We start from the raw sequence: 14,815 nt of genomic DNA on the forward strand, positions 1-14,815 counted from the left end.
CAAGAAACCACTGTGACAGGAATGGCAAGAGCACCTTAATTAGGTTGCAAATCAGCTGATAAAAATTGATTAATGAATTTACTGAGAGTTCCACGGCTTAAGGGATATTACTTATTTGACTGGAAATGAAAACTTGCAAGACTGGTCACCCAATGCAGCTGTCCTGGGCACGCCTCTATGTCAAATCTTTTTTTTTTTTTTTTTTCTTTTCAATAATTTTTATTCAGATTTTCATAAAACATACAAGACAAAATCATAAAACATTCAAAGACAAAAAACAAAATCAAAAATAGTTAAACAAAAAGAAAAAAAGAAAAGAAGAAAAAAAAAAATAAAAAAAAAAAAATAAAGAGTAAAATATTGACTTCCCATTTGTCAAAGATCAAATCAGTTATAAGTCTATAATATATAGCAATCCTGTCTCTTAAGTCATATTATAAAATCACTTTCCTCCAGTAGTTATCTTACTTAATCATCAAATCTCATAAACATTACTTTATTCTTTCCACAAAAAGTCAAAGAGGGGTTTCAATTCTTTAAGAAATATATCTATCAATTTTTTTTTTCCAGATAAGCATATCGATTAATCCATCTCATTACTAATTATGATAATCTTATTGTCATAACCATAGTCAAAATAAACATTTCAATTAATCCATCACATCAGAATCTGTTAGGTTCAGTAATTTCAGTAGCCATTGTTCTATTATCTCTATTGGTTCCATTTTCCATCTTCCATCTTCAGTAGTCTTGTTAAGTCCAGTAATTTCAATATCCAATCTTCCATTATCAGTATTCCATAATAATCTTGCTGTCAAAGCCATAGTCATATAATAAGAGTCTGATGGGAATTACCTCTATCCCAAATATTTTCTTGCCATCCATTCTGAATAAGTTGCTGAAATACTGCTGTAAAATCATATCTCTGTTCTTTTTTTCAAAATACACTGGGTCATCTCTTAAAAGTTTTTCCATTGTCACATGGCTGCAGTTAATTCCATAGATTTTCTCTATATTGGGCTCCATCACATCATTCCAGTCCAGAAGATAATCCATGCCATTGATAACTTTATCTCTAGAGTCTTCATTAATTTCTTCAGAGATAACATTGAGTTCCAAACAATAGATTTTATTTCTAAAGTCCATAGACTCCAAATCTTGTTCCTGTTCCACGTTTGTTCCAATCTCCGGGATCTCCTCTCTCACAGGGACCCCTATTCCAGTCTCCAGGGTCTCCTCTCTCACAGGGACCCCTATTCCAATCTCCGGGGTCTCCTCTCTCACAGGGACCCCTTCCAGGGTCACCTCTCTCACAGGGACCCTTATATCTTTAATCTCCTGCTTCATTTTACTCAATTCAATTTTCGTTATCTCAATCTCATTCATTATTCTCTGAAACATAGTTATTTCCAGATTCTCAGCCACTTTCTTAATTGCCATTTTAAAAGAAAAATATAGGAAAACCACTTCTTATTTCAGCAACAATTGGGTTAATACTCCAAACTTGGTGACATCACAGTATAAACAGAGCAGACAGCCTTATCTCTCCAATAGTTAAGTAAACCAAATGCAGTTCCCAGGATCGAAGCAATTAATGGCAATCGTCAAGAAACAGATTCGTCAAAATAAAATAGACCAAAAAGAGAGTAGTCTCAAAACAGTATAATATTTTTCAAAATAAAAATCTGGAATAGAAATCCCTCTTCTGTGTGTATCTTTAGAATGCAAATCCAGGACAGCTTTTTGCAACAAAAACAGAGATAAGCTATTAATTAGTGCGTAGCAGAGAGAAGTTACGGCTCCCCAGTGAGATGTCAAAAACCGATCAATCTGGCAAATCTCTTTTAAACAGCAACAATTTAAGTCAAGTAAAAGAAAAATATAGAAAGAAGGGTGCTTGCCTGTTAGTGCGTTCTCTCTTAGAAGATAAGATGAACGTTCGCTTTAACAGATAGAGCTTGCTGTTGAAAATCCGTCCCACCTTCGTCGGCTGGACCTCGTCCCATAAATTAATGAGATCTGGTCGTCCCAACAAAAATAGGCTTTGAGGTTAATCTCTTCGTTTCTCCCTACCCGGGAGAAGTTTAATCAGTCAAAAAAAAAGAAAAAACTGACTGATATATCTGAATAAGCTTCTTTTGAGGCAGGAGCCCGTCTCAAAAGCAGGCACAGGCTAAGTCACCCTTCCCGGAAGTCGTCAAATCTAAGGCAACTAGGAAGAACCAACTATCCAAATGCAACATTCACATTTCTTGGTCGCACTCCATCACTACAAGCCTAGATGCTGGTCTAAGTCTTATGTTATTAATACTGATTATGTTGACTAAACAGTTAACAGATTTTAATGTGCATCTATAATCCCCATAGTGCCTCTCCCCCAGTCTTATCTGAGATAACCACCACATCCTGGAGCTGTGTGTGTGCGCGTGCGGATTTCAGTATTAACAAGAAACAGTAGGTGCTGAAAATACCAAAGTACAATTGTGATTTCTGCAACACAAAAGTCAGGACACACACATACAGGTGCTGACTGATGGAGCCCAAGCTAAAAAAAACCTCTGCAAAGATGGTAGAACAATAGCCTTGGAAGTCTGTGGGACAATTTCAAAGGGAACCAAATCAATGTGTTTTGATACTACCATTACTATTATTAATTTCTTGAGTAATGTGTAACTGTTTTGTGATAATTTCTCTTATACCTAATAATGATCAGCTACCTTGAATTACTGCAGTTGATTAAAGCCTTCATGACTTTGTACACACCCAATACAAACAATGTTGTAAAATCACTGAGAGCATCACTGATAATCCTTGCCCATGTGTGGAAGGATCCACATTGGGTTCAAGAAAGCTCTATCTCCCACACACATTCTCACTTAGCACACATAGCATGTTCATCCAGACAATGAAAGGTATGTGCCTGCTGCCCCCATCCCCACATGGTCCCACTATTTTACTTGATTAAGTTACACATACTCTAAGCCAGTGTAACATGGCTGAAAAGAGAAAAGGGCCAAAATGGGAAGCACACACAGATCTCCCCTATAAAGGCCTGTTATATTGTCTAGACATGCCAAATGGTCTTTCTGTGCATGGGTGTTGTGGATATATAGGGAAGAACAGTGCCTCACCTTTAGTAATACTAGGAATTAAGGCAAATTGATTTATGGCCTTTTTTATGTTCATCTTTTAGTAGGGTAGCAGAAGAATTTTTTCCTTGTTATTGTCTGTCAGTGGATGAACAATTTTAGTATTATGCAAGTTATTCTATGGTATCTTTGTTTTAATTTTCTGAAGGTCACTTGCAGACTTTTTGTGAAAAGCAAGGAATAAATTTAAATAACAACAAGCACTAAGGGTTATATCCATTGAAGTCATTCCATTTGTGCAAGGACTGCTGCTTGTGCTATGGAACTTCCCTCCCTCTCTTCCCCTCAAATCTATTCTGGGAGATCCCGCAATCCCCCCAAAGCACATCTGGGGTGGTGTTTATGGAGGTGGTACCCGAGAGCAGAGGAGAGGGAGGGGAAGTTCCAATGCACAAGTGGAAGTGCGTGCACGAACAGGATGACCTTTGGATACAACTCAATACATATCATCAACTCCAAGCAAAGAGTCTGATGGATAAAACTTATCAATCCTTCCAAAGGCAAGCAAAACACCACTATGAAAGTGTTCTCGTATTACCTTAAATCATATTTGTACTGAATAGTATCAGATCATCATAAATAAAAAGAGGAATTACAAGTACCCACCATTGGCAGGTATATTTGACCCATCTAGATATGCAAATATTGACAAGTCTATTGCTGGTCCCAAGATCCAATAATAAGACCAAATATGGATGTATGTTGGTGGGGATAAAAACCCAGAAAAGCTCAGAAATGACGAACTGTTCATGCATAGGTTCAGTAAATACAAGAGAATGAAAAAGTATGAATCATCATGTAACTAGGTTAGTAGACACGAAGACAGGAATGAGAGATGCTCTGATTGTTTGTTTTCCTTCATCACATACTGCCCTATAATTCACACCAGAGCACGAGTGTGTATCTGTAAGACAACACAGAATTTGGGAAGAACTTGATTCACTTACACGTTTAGGCCTGGAGTTATGTTTCCAGTACAAACAACAACGTCATGTAGAGACTGTGGGCATTTCTTGATGATTAAGAAAATTATGTTAATCAGAAAATCTAGTTGTAATGCTCTTTAACACAACAGCCATCTCTGAAACCACAGTGAAACTTTCACGTCTGTTTGCTTTTTTGAAGCATCTATCACTTGAGCCTCATTAAAGCATAAGGAAACTCTAACTCAAAAAAGGACAACATAAAAGTCACATGCCTTTCATACATTTCCTCGAAACATGGCTTATAAAACATACTAGCAGATTATAAATACATTCCCTACATGCACAGTCCTCAGTTTATAAGAGCTGCAGTGATGCTTCTCTAGCAGCCAAACTGGCAACATTTTTACCAAAAAAAATAATTACATTCAAATGCATATGTTCATTTACAAAAATGAATGACCAATACAGTATGGCCCCACTCATACAGCAGGTTAGGTTCCAGACCCCCGCTGAAAAGCAAAACCCGCCAAAAAGCAGATCAGCTGTAGCACGGGGGTCTGGAACCTAACCCGCTGATTGCGCCGGAGGAGAAGATCAGCTGTAGAGCGCTACAGCTGATTTTCCCCTCCTCAGGCGCAATCAGATCGAGTGCGGGAGTCTGATCGCACCAGAAGAGATCAACTGTAGCGCACTACAGCTGATCTTTCCCTCCTCCGGTGTGATCAGCTCCAGCGCGGGAGTCTGATCGCGCCAGAAGAGGAGATCAGCTGTAGCTCTCTACAGCTGATCTTCCCCTCCTCCGGCAAGATCAGCTGGAGAACAGGGAGCTCCAGCCCCCCTCCAGCTGATCGCCCCACTGGCGCCATATTAGCGGAATGCCGAGAAGCGGGGCCCTACTGTAATAAAAGTTGTTCAACTTTTCCACTGAAAAAAGTTCATGGTAAAAGAAACATTCCTCTGTATCAAATACAAAAGTATCTAAAGAGATGTGAAAGTAAAAGGCTTCACAACTTTACCTTGTTTGTCCCCATCAATCATCTGGTAACTATTATCATTTATTGAATATATGAAGGTTTTATAAACTCAGAATATAGTCCAAAAAGGAGAGTGGTAGCTGGATGTGATCCAAACTTTCAGTTTCTACAATTAGTAAGTGAAATTACAGACCTCCTCCAAAATTGGCAAAGACAGCCCTTCTTGTAGTCCCATTATGGGAGATTGTTCATTGTATGGTGACACAGGCTAGGGTCTTCTCTGTAGTAGTGCCCTGTCTACGGAATTCCCTGCCTCTGGAGGCATTGGTTAGCCTTGACTACAATAAGTTTCCAGCATCAAGTTGAAACATACTTTTTCATCTAGGCTTTTGACAGTACTAATTAGACACTCCAAGGTTTTAGAATTTGAGGAATATTGTCTGCAACGTAACTTCATTTGTATTTCTTGTCATATTCTGTCCTATTAGTTAAAATTGCTGTTTCATTGTTTATATTTAAGTTTATACAGTATCCATTGGCCTTCTAAACCACCCAGGTATTCCTAATACCTGGAGTGGTTTAGAAATTAAATACAAGTTTTGTATCGAAGTTCAATAATTCTAACAAGCAGAAAAACTTGTTAAATAACAATAGTTAAAAGCCAGAATCCAAAGACATTATGAACACATGATGGAGGTTCTCATGACTGGAGCCAGAGCTTTGATCTATTGTTTTAGTAGCAATAGTACTTTGCCAAATACATCAAGCAATGTTTAAACTAAACAGTGGATACTGCAGGCTTCCCAAACATGATGCCCTCCAAATGTTTCAAATTACAACCCCCTCATCATTCCAGACCACTGGCAATGCTGGATGGGGCTGAAAGGAGTTGCAGTCTAACAACAGCTGGAGGGCACCTGATTGAGGAAAGCTCTGCTAGGTTATTATTATTCATTCAAGTTATAGATATTCTTAACAAGTGTCACTTTGCAACACTTGATAACTCAAGTCCCATTTATTTACTTTTATGTATGAACTTCAGCTTCCCTGAGATAGGTAATTATAATTAAATGCACTCTTGTAACTAGTCACACTTGACTGGTCACTTACGGTAGGTGAGAATTTTCCATCCAAGGAATCTTTAGTAAATTAGAAAAGTTAGCATCCTCTACTTCCCTCTCCACACTTTCAGGCACATGTTATTTATTACATTAACATCCCTGGGCAAGTACTGCTTTTAAGATTTAAGGATGACTGCATATACATTCAGTTTTGAAGATGCACAAAGCCAAAGTTGTAACCAAGATTATATATGGAGTTCAACTACAGATTTTGGAAATCAATGACTCCTTAGAAACAACACAAATCACTTTTTTGAGAAAGGTATTTTATGTACCAAGATGTGCCTTCAAGAAGCATTTGCTCTTTGAAAACAGTAGTGTGGTCTCTTACAATCGATTACTGGCTTTGCCCATGGGTATCAACAGATTTGGGCTACCTATCCCTCGCTTTGCTTAATAATTCTGCCTTCTCTTGACTAAAATTTGTTAACAACAAAGTTATCATCATTGGCTTTTAACTACCCCATTTTCTGCCACCTGAGTTCGAAAAAGCAACCACCTGCATCAAACAGAAATTCATCAAACAGAAATGTCCAGATATTTATTTGCAAAATTCATTAGCTTTGGGCAAAGGAGTTTGCTCTCTACTGTAACCTGATCTATAACCTAGTAGTGATTATCAACCCAGTAGGTGTGGTGCAGTGTGGTGTAGTGATTAGAGTGTCAGACTAAGACCTGGGGTACCAGGATTCAAATCCCCACTCAGCCATGAAACTCACTGGATGACCTTGAGCCAGTCAGAATCTGTTAGCCTAACCTACCTCACAGGGCTGGTGTGGGGATAAAATAGGGAAGATCCATGTACACCACCTTGAGCCTCTTGGAGGAAAGGTGGGATATAAATGAAATAACAACAATAATAAGAACAACACTAAATATTCCTAGACACAGGAAAGCATGGCTAGGTTCAACACTTTGCCATCAGCAATTAGGAAAAGTCTATTTATAAGGCTGCCTTGGCATTTAACAGTTTGTTCTTGCAAAATTGGTTCAGCTGAAACATTAGCCCATTAATTTTTATAGTAATATGATCCCAATTTACCTCCCCAGTACCCCAAGTTTAATGAAAATATAGCCAAATGCCTTGCTGCAGTCATCAAAACTAAGCCACAACTATTAAACAGAAGATGACTTCAGAGTCAAAATTATCTGCATTTTTAAAACTACTTTTGATCATTCATGGAATTTGTAATACTCTTAATTTAAAAGGCACAATATATATAGATGGATATTGTGTTTTCCTCTGTTATGGCTGTTTGGATAACTCTATATCGTATCTGATGTTTATGGTCTGTAGACCAAACAAACTAATCTGACTAACTGAAATTTTGGATTCATATTTTAGTATTGTTGTTATGGCTTGTGGTTGAACACACACATTTACTTTCTGATAACCCTCTTTCAAAATGTCTTCTGAATGCAGAACAGAATATATTGTACAAGTCTAACTGCACTAGCAACACTGATGAAACATTAAATTTGTGAAGTCTGTGTGTAAGACAATAACTGTCTTGATGATCAAATCTGGCCCTCAAGCTTTGTTGTCTCAACCAAGTTTCAAGAACAATCATTTTTTCTAATTGATTAACCTATGGAAACCAGTAAATGCATTATCTGTTAAGAGGCCATACTCCAATATTATGTAGTCCCATATTATATAATACATTATCTATCATAAGTACCTATTCAAACTGTGGACAGGCAATTTCCTATGATACCTCTGCACAGATAGTTGTTCTCAGAGAGGTGACAAAAACCTTTGTCTACCACTTCAGAGTATAAGGGAGCATCCATACAAAAATTCCCTCTATATAGGAAGCTAGATATCAGGGAGAAGGGTAGCAGCCTAGTCTTTCCCCTTATCTTCAGGAATGTATTTTGTGTTGGTGTAAAGGAGCACCAAGCACCAAGCCCCCAGTAGTCTGAAACATGCAACCAATACACAGATTTATCACCTCAGTGAGAATAAGGCCATCAAAGGCCAAAGCATCATGAAAAAAACCAAAACCCACTAATTCTAACACAAAGTTATAAAAGGTGTCCTTCAGCTGTCTCTGCTAAAGCACAACTAAAACCATGTTTACAGAATCCAGGTACCCAACACAGGTACACCTTTATACAAATAAATCATGCCTTACACCAAGGGTGAGGAACCTCCAACCCATGGGCCTAAATTAGGCCTACTAGGTCTCCCTGTTTAGCTGGTGAGGCTATTTTGGCCAAGCAGCTTTGCAAGGGGCTTCACAAGACCCAACTGTCAGCTGGTAGTTGGGTCTTGTGAAGTGCCTTGCAAAATGCTCCATAAGATCCCTGGAGAGAAAATGGGGTCTCCTGACATCATTGGGACATCAAGTGACATCCAACTAGGCCCATGGCAGGTGGGGAAGATAATGATCTGGCGTACCAGCCATTTCCAGCTTCCTACCTCTGGCTTACTCCAAGAAGTGTACAAACTAGAAAAAATAAGCTTGCAACTGTAATCACACTTTAATTTTACTTTCAGCAAATGGTGTTGGGTAAATTTGTGTAGGATTGATGACTGCATGTGTTCTCCCATTTTACATTCTGATGCAAAATAATACAATTATTCATTAAGGGCTATTTCAGGAAGTGGGTAAAAAAGCTGCATACATAGAAACCAACAAGCTTGTCTTTCTGAGGAAAGGTTAAAGCAACTAAATATGGGCTACACAGCTGACTATTCAACAGATAGCTCGACTAACAATAACACAGTAAACTTACGATCCACTGCTGACTTTTGTATTACAATTGTATTGTACCTGGGGTGGGTAACCTTTTTTCTAACCTGAGGGTCATATTGAAGATTGCCACCCCTTTGAGAGCTGCATGCAAGTGTGCTCATGTCATGTGTTAGCACACCAATTCACAAAGCACTTACATAGACATCAAACATACAAACGGGGGAAGGGCAGACAAGCAGACACACACAAAGCAAGGGAGGGGGGCAATCCTTTTCTCCCCCCTTTTGTCTCCTAACTCCCTCTTACTCTATCTAACCTTTCTCCTCTCTCACTTTCACTGGCCATCTTCCAGCTGATGTCTTCAGAAGGGAAATAATACTGCAATACTTCAGCAGAACCAAGTGTCAAGGAAGTCCCAGTATGGGCCCCCGTATTAGGGAGTATGGCAGCATCAGATTTAGAAGATTAGAGGTCTCTGCAATCCTTCTGCCCTGATGGGCACTGTAATCAGCACCTCTGGAGCACTGCTAGAGAAAAAAAGTGATCTTCCCCTTGGTACCACAGCAGCAGTGCCAATACCAGTGGCTATGTAGGGCAGCAGTGTACACAGTTAAAGGGGATATCTCTGCTCACTGAATCAGATAATGAGGAGGGGAAGTGGGGTGACTGGAATCTGGCCCCGATGGAACTCCAAATTGCCACTTCTCTGCACTGCAGCTCCCAGAAACAGCCAAAGACAAGGCTACAACTGTGTTAAGTGTTCACAAGGGCTCAAGAAATACTATGAACATGGAAGTTTACCACTTGAAAACAGAGCAGTTTATTTTGGGAAAACTTAGAAGAAAACAGATGAAAACACCCCAAAATAGCATTGGTGCATTAAGACAAGACTGCAAGACTCACAGCAAGTAAAACCACACAACCCCCCTTTATTACACAGCCCTTTTTCATGGCTGACATGTATACTACGCACTAGCCACCATCATTAAATTCTTCTTTCAGGAAATTCTCAGGTGTGTCTTTTAAACAGAATAATAGAAAATACTTAACCTCTCATCTGAAAGCACCCAATTTATGTAACACCCACAGACTTTTAAAAAGTTTTAATAGTGGTGCTTCTTATAATGGCAAACTTTAACCGGCTAATACCCATTTAAAAAATTATAGCACTAATCCTGACAATATGTCTGTAATATTTCATCCTGAAAAATATTGCAGTTTAGAGATACCAAAAATTCAAGATACTAGATATGTACTTTCAAAAACCAAACCTTCAAAGAAGATCAACACTAGTACTAAAGCAAATAAAAGTAAAAATAAAAATGGTTAAGAAAGGACAAGTAATAGCCAGGCTATTATTAAGCATATGAGCATGCCAATCTACAGAACAGAAATATACAACTTATTACAATAGTTGTATCATATTGGCACAAATTATTAGACATTGACAGATATCCAACATTGTATGAGCTGACTCTTGTTTGTGTGATAGGACTAGTCCTTTCTCTCCTCCTCCCTGCAGCTCCTTGCACCCACACAAGTGTGCTCTGAAGAGTTCCACAACCTGTGGGAACAGATCTGGGAAGGGTGCTTGGAGATGAGAGGAAGAGGCAGACCCATTGCACAAGTAGAGAGACATAATCAGATGGCATCTGTTGTGTTAAACTGATCCTACTGCCTACATTGTTGAATGCTACCAGGTAATGATGACAAAAACAAAATAGCTGTAAGTTTAAACTGATGTTGTTAAGTGCAGAAAAACAATGTTTTTCTAATTTAGTTTTAATATATATTAGAAAAAAACATACATAATTTTTTTCCTTACTGAGCTGAATCCTTTTGATTGAAAGAGCAGAATAAATTTTATGACTTCTGTTTTCCCAAGAAACCAGTCACATAGAGAAGGTGAGCTTCTATTGTAAGCTATACATAAACTCTAAAAGAACACTTACTGAAATCAACATTCCTCATTGAAGCCTGCATGCTGGCATTACCATCCCCCACTAGGATACTTTGGGAGCAAGAAAATGAGCACTCAGTAACATTGCACTCTGGAGACCTGTTCCTTCCTGCTAAATAGTGAGACAATAAGGAAGTAAAGGAAGCTCTAGAGAAGTAAAGTAGTTAAGAAAAACCGAGATACGTAAACAAGTGTGTTAAATAACCGTACTTTCTCACCTTGACTACTGCAGCCTTTAGGGAAGAGCTGTAGCTCAGTGTTAAGAGCACATCCTTTGAAAGCAGAAAGTCCCAGATTTAAAACCTGGCACTGAAGGGCTGCAAAGACTGCTGTCTGAAACCCTGAAACACTGCCAGTCACATTAGTGAAGCAGACACTACTGAGCTAGATGGACCAATGGTTAGACTCAGTATAAGGCAGCTAACCTTCTCCTTTCTGGCCTTCCTTTTTACTCTTATACATTATGTTATCCTCAAGTTGTTTGAAAGTATCCTGCTCCCTCAAATTATTTCCCGCTTTACCTCTTGTTACCCCTTGTGCTGGGAACTACCTCCCAGAACACCAAAGAATGCACCAAATCCCTCCTCAAAACTCAATATGTGAAGCTTTTGGGCACAACCAGCTAATCGCACATCCTACTATAACTAAGTCTAAGTATGGGTAATGAAAATAAAACACATATTCCTCCTCGATTTACTCCTCCCTTCATTTTCCTCCTCTTTCTCTGTTGTCACCTTGTGTCGAACTAAAGCTTGTAACAGGGCTACTTTGTAAAGCACCATGCACAGTGCATATTCATAATAAAAATGTTGTTATATATATCAAACACACAGCTGACCATATTCCCTCAAGCCAGACGCATGTGCCACAAGTACTATGAGCAGCAGGGATTTACAGCACACCTGCCTGAACAGAAGCAAGAGGGCCCATGAGCCTGGTTGGCAGGACTCTTCTGTGCTGCTGGCACACTAGACTATTGCAAATGAACCTCAGTCTGTCCCATGCACAGCACTATACCATTCTCCACTACCCAAGTTATCCTTTTGGGAGGAAGGACAGGCTAAAAATTCAAGAAATAAATAAAGTGGCCAGAACCCAAAGTCATGCTCACCACTTCTTGAAATTGATGTAGTGGTCAGAACTAGAAGGCACAGAATAATACGGGGATACAAGGCAGCCTACCAGAGCAGAAGCCACTACCTGATTGTGTGGGACAGTGGTGAATGAGTATGAAAGGGTTGCTGTTCTGCGAGATGTGGGAAAGCCAAGCACTTGGTTCCACCTGGAAACTCAGTCGTCCCCTCCTTTAGCAAATAGTTAGCCATTCTGGTAGGAAGCACTGTCCTTCAGAAGAGCTGGCTGGATGAACAATGCCAATGAATTTTCCTCCTGGGCAAATAAGGGCAATTCAACAAATAATAATAGCCATTCCCACCTAGCCAATAAACAACTGTAACTCAGCTCCAAAACACTATCTTAAAACTTTTTTAAAAAATCATAAGTGATTGTGGATATCTTAAGTGATGGAAAGGGGTTTGCCCTTGATTTTGTTAGAGGAAAGCAGCATGGAGAAGAAAAGACAGACAGACACAAAAACATAGATATTTGCCGTGGGAAAGCCATTCCCTGTTTCAGTTCAGTTCCTTGTCTATTAAGTAGGCCTGAAAGTGACCAACACAGGGCCTGCTAAATGCGCTTGGCTCTACTTGTGGATCAAGATGCACATCACAAAATGGTATTATGAGCAGTTTCCACTGCTGATTATTACAGTGGCACTGTCTCAAAATTTGGACTTCAGTCATGAACACTTTTGTATAATGTTACCAAACTAGGTTTGCCAAAAAGGGCTACCATTGTCCTGACACACATTTACAACTGCCTGGGAAAAACAGTATTTCATGCTAGTTAGTGAATCAAAACCTATTAAAGACCAGAAAGTCAGTTTGTGTTAATCTTCGTGCAAGAAGCATCATGCTGGTTCAGCTTTTCACACAAGCAGCAAAACGTAGCAATGGCAGGATAAATGTACATTGAGTTAACTCACAACTCCAAAAACTGATTGCAAAACACATAATGCATTCCAGTTTCTGCCTATAAAAGAAGCGGCCAGAAGCGTGGCTTGATTTGTTATTGTTTTTACGAAAAAGCAGCAGGCTTACTATATCCAATATAGTATACTGCATTCAATTAAAGCTGACAAGCAACACTAGGAAGAATCACAGATGCTTCTTAGTATTCAGTGAATGTGCAAAGTCTAGAAAGTTACCTGAACAAAAAAAACCCTTGAAACTCAAACTGCAGAGTTCTTAATTTGGAATTCTGTAGATACTTAACCGATCAAGCACCCAAATAATGGAAAACCATTCAGTTGCTAACTTTCTGACATACAAAAACACATGAAGATGCTATTAGTCAATTAAAATTACTTACATTGTCTCTCCAGTCTTGGCAACATGACAAAGAAACTGATCCAGTATTGGACACACTTCCTTCTTCCCTCTCTTTTCAAAATCTGCAAAAAGGTGAAAAGAACCAGGAGAAACGTTATTAAAACAACAGAACCTCTCCCCCTCTCAGGCCTCCAAAGGGCAGCAAATACATGTTAATAGCTGAAAAGTTTATTTTCAACTTCCCTTTCAAAGCTGGCTTCTAATACCAGGCCACTTGCCTCATGTGAGATGAAACTGTAGCCAGTGTAATCCAGAGATTTCTTGTATGTATGGTGCATGTGTTGTGGAGGATGTGAGAATCTGGAACCAAAAGGTAACAGGAAATGGAAACAAGAACGGGAAAATGGTGAGTGCAAGTGGACATAGGCTATGGAGAAGATACAGACAATGTTGGAGCAGAGAAGACTCTCTCAAGGCCCTTGTAAGGAAGGGGTGGGATAATCAGAATGGGAGAAAGAGAGAAAACCTCTGGCTCATATTAGGATCCATGTACTATCATCCTCACCGCAAATACCCTGAAGCAGAAAGTAGGGGTCTGGAAAACAAAACTGCTCAGAGTCTGGCAGGAGTCCGTCCGTCCCCATTACACAGGTCATCCCCCCCCCCGAAAATAAAATCTCTTCTCTTCTGTTCCCAAAGAGGTTCTATGCAGCCTCTTACGTGTCTCTCCCAATATTAAGGACAGAGTCCTACCTGCCCATCCCCAAGGCCGGTAACTTCCCCCTCCCCTCCGTGACCTCGGGGTAACCCCCCAAACCCTAAAAAAAACCCCAACCTTCACCTTTCAGCGCCTCCTGCAGCCTCTCGATATCCATGATCCGTTGCTACCTCTTCCTCTACTTCTTCCTCCACCTCCTCCTCCTCCTGCCCCCCGGGCCCTCACAGGAAACAGGCACTAGCAGCCGCGGGAGCGATGGTGGTTCAGCCTCAGCCACAGAGAGAGAGAGAGAGAGAGAGAGAGAGGGAAAAACACAGAAGCCCCGGCGGCCGGGCTCAGCAACCTTCCAACATGGCGCCCAAGCCGTCGCCGTGCGCGCCCCCGACACACTCTCGTAAGCACACCGAAAGAAGCCTCTCCTCTTCCCGCCGGTACGGGGGCGCGCTCTCAGGGGAGGTGGGGTGAGAAGGAAGGCGGGGCCATGAGCGATGACGTCACCGCCCCGCCTGCCCCTCCCCCAAAGGCTGAAGAGAACAGCAACGGTGGCAAAATCGCTCAAGTTTAAGACTGGGCAAAAGGCGCTTTCTTTGGCTCGCTACCAGCTGGGTTGGATGCCCCGCCCACTCCCGATCACGTCATATTCTGGCAAAACTCGCTGTGTCGGCTTCTCTCTTCCAATCTGTATGTTAGAAGGGAGATTGTCAGGGCGTCGTCTGGAGACGAGGCCGGGGCTGGGAGTTTAGTATATGCTTCCGTGTATACACTGACACACGAGCACTCCTGTCATTCACCAGCCTGGGTTTGGGCGCTGCTACTGCTTTAGTCGCTGAGCTATCGTTATACACAACCCTGTTCCTTTCATGCGCATAAACTAC

At 40.4% G+C, this 14,815-nt stretch overlaps 1 protein-coding gene across 3 annotated transcripts in view; it reads right to left on the reverse strand.

The window, feature by feature from the left end:
• Positions 1-14,470, reverse strand: part of PPP4R2 (protein phosphatase 4 regulatory subunit 2) — a 57,404-nt gene extending 42,934 nt beyond the window's left edge. Inside the window, exons 1-2 of one of the 3 annotated variants that reach the window (XM_061618601.1) lie at positions 14,064-14,470; positions 13,263-13,344 (exon numbers count right to left, since the gene is read on the reverse strand). In XM_061618601.1, the coding sequence (XP_061474585.1) occupies positions 13,263-13,344; positions 14,064-14,097 (116 nt within the window). In that variant the 5' untranslated portion in view covers positions 14,098-14,470. Of the gene's footprint in view, positions 1-12,032; positions 12,222-13,262; positions 13,345-14,063 lie in introns of those variants that run through there. The other 2 variants (XM_061618602.1, XM_061618598.1) reach the window with 2 other exon arrangements.
• Positions 14,471-14,815: the final 345 nt, after the last annotated feature.

Source organism: Rhineura floridana, chromosome 3 (genome assembly GCF_030035675.1).
Source record: "Rhineura floridana isolate rRhiFlo1 chromosome 3, rRhiFlo1.hap2, whole genome shotgun sequence".
NCBI classification, from domain to species: Eukaryota; Metazoa; Chordata; class Lepidosauria; order Squamata; family Rhineuridae; genus Rhineura; species Rhineura floridana.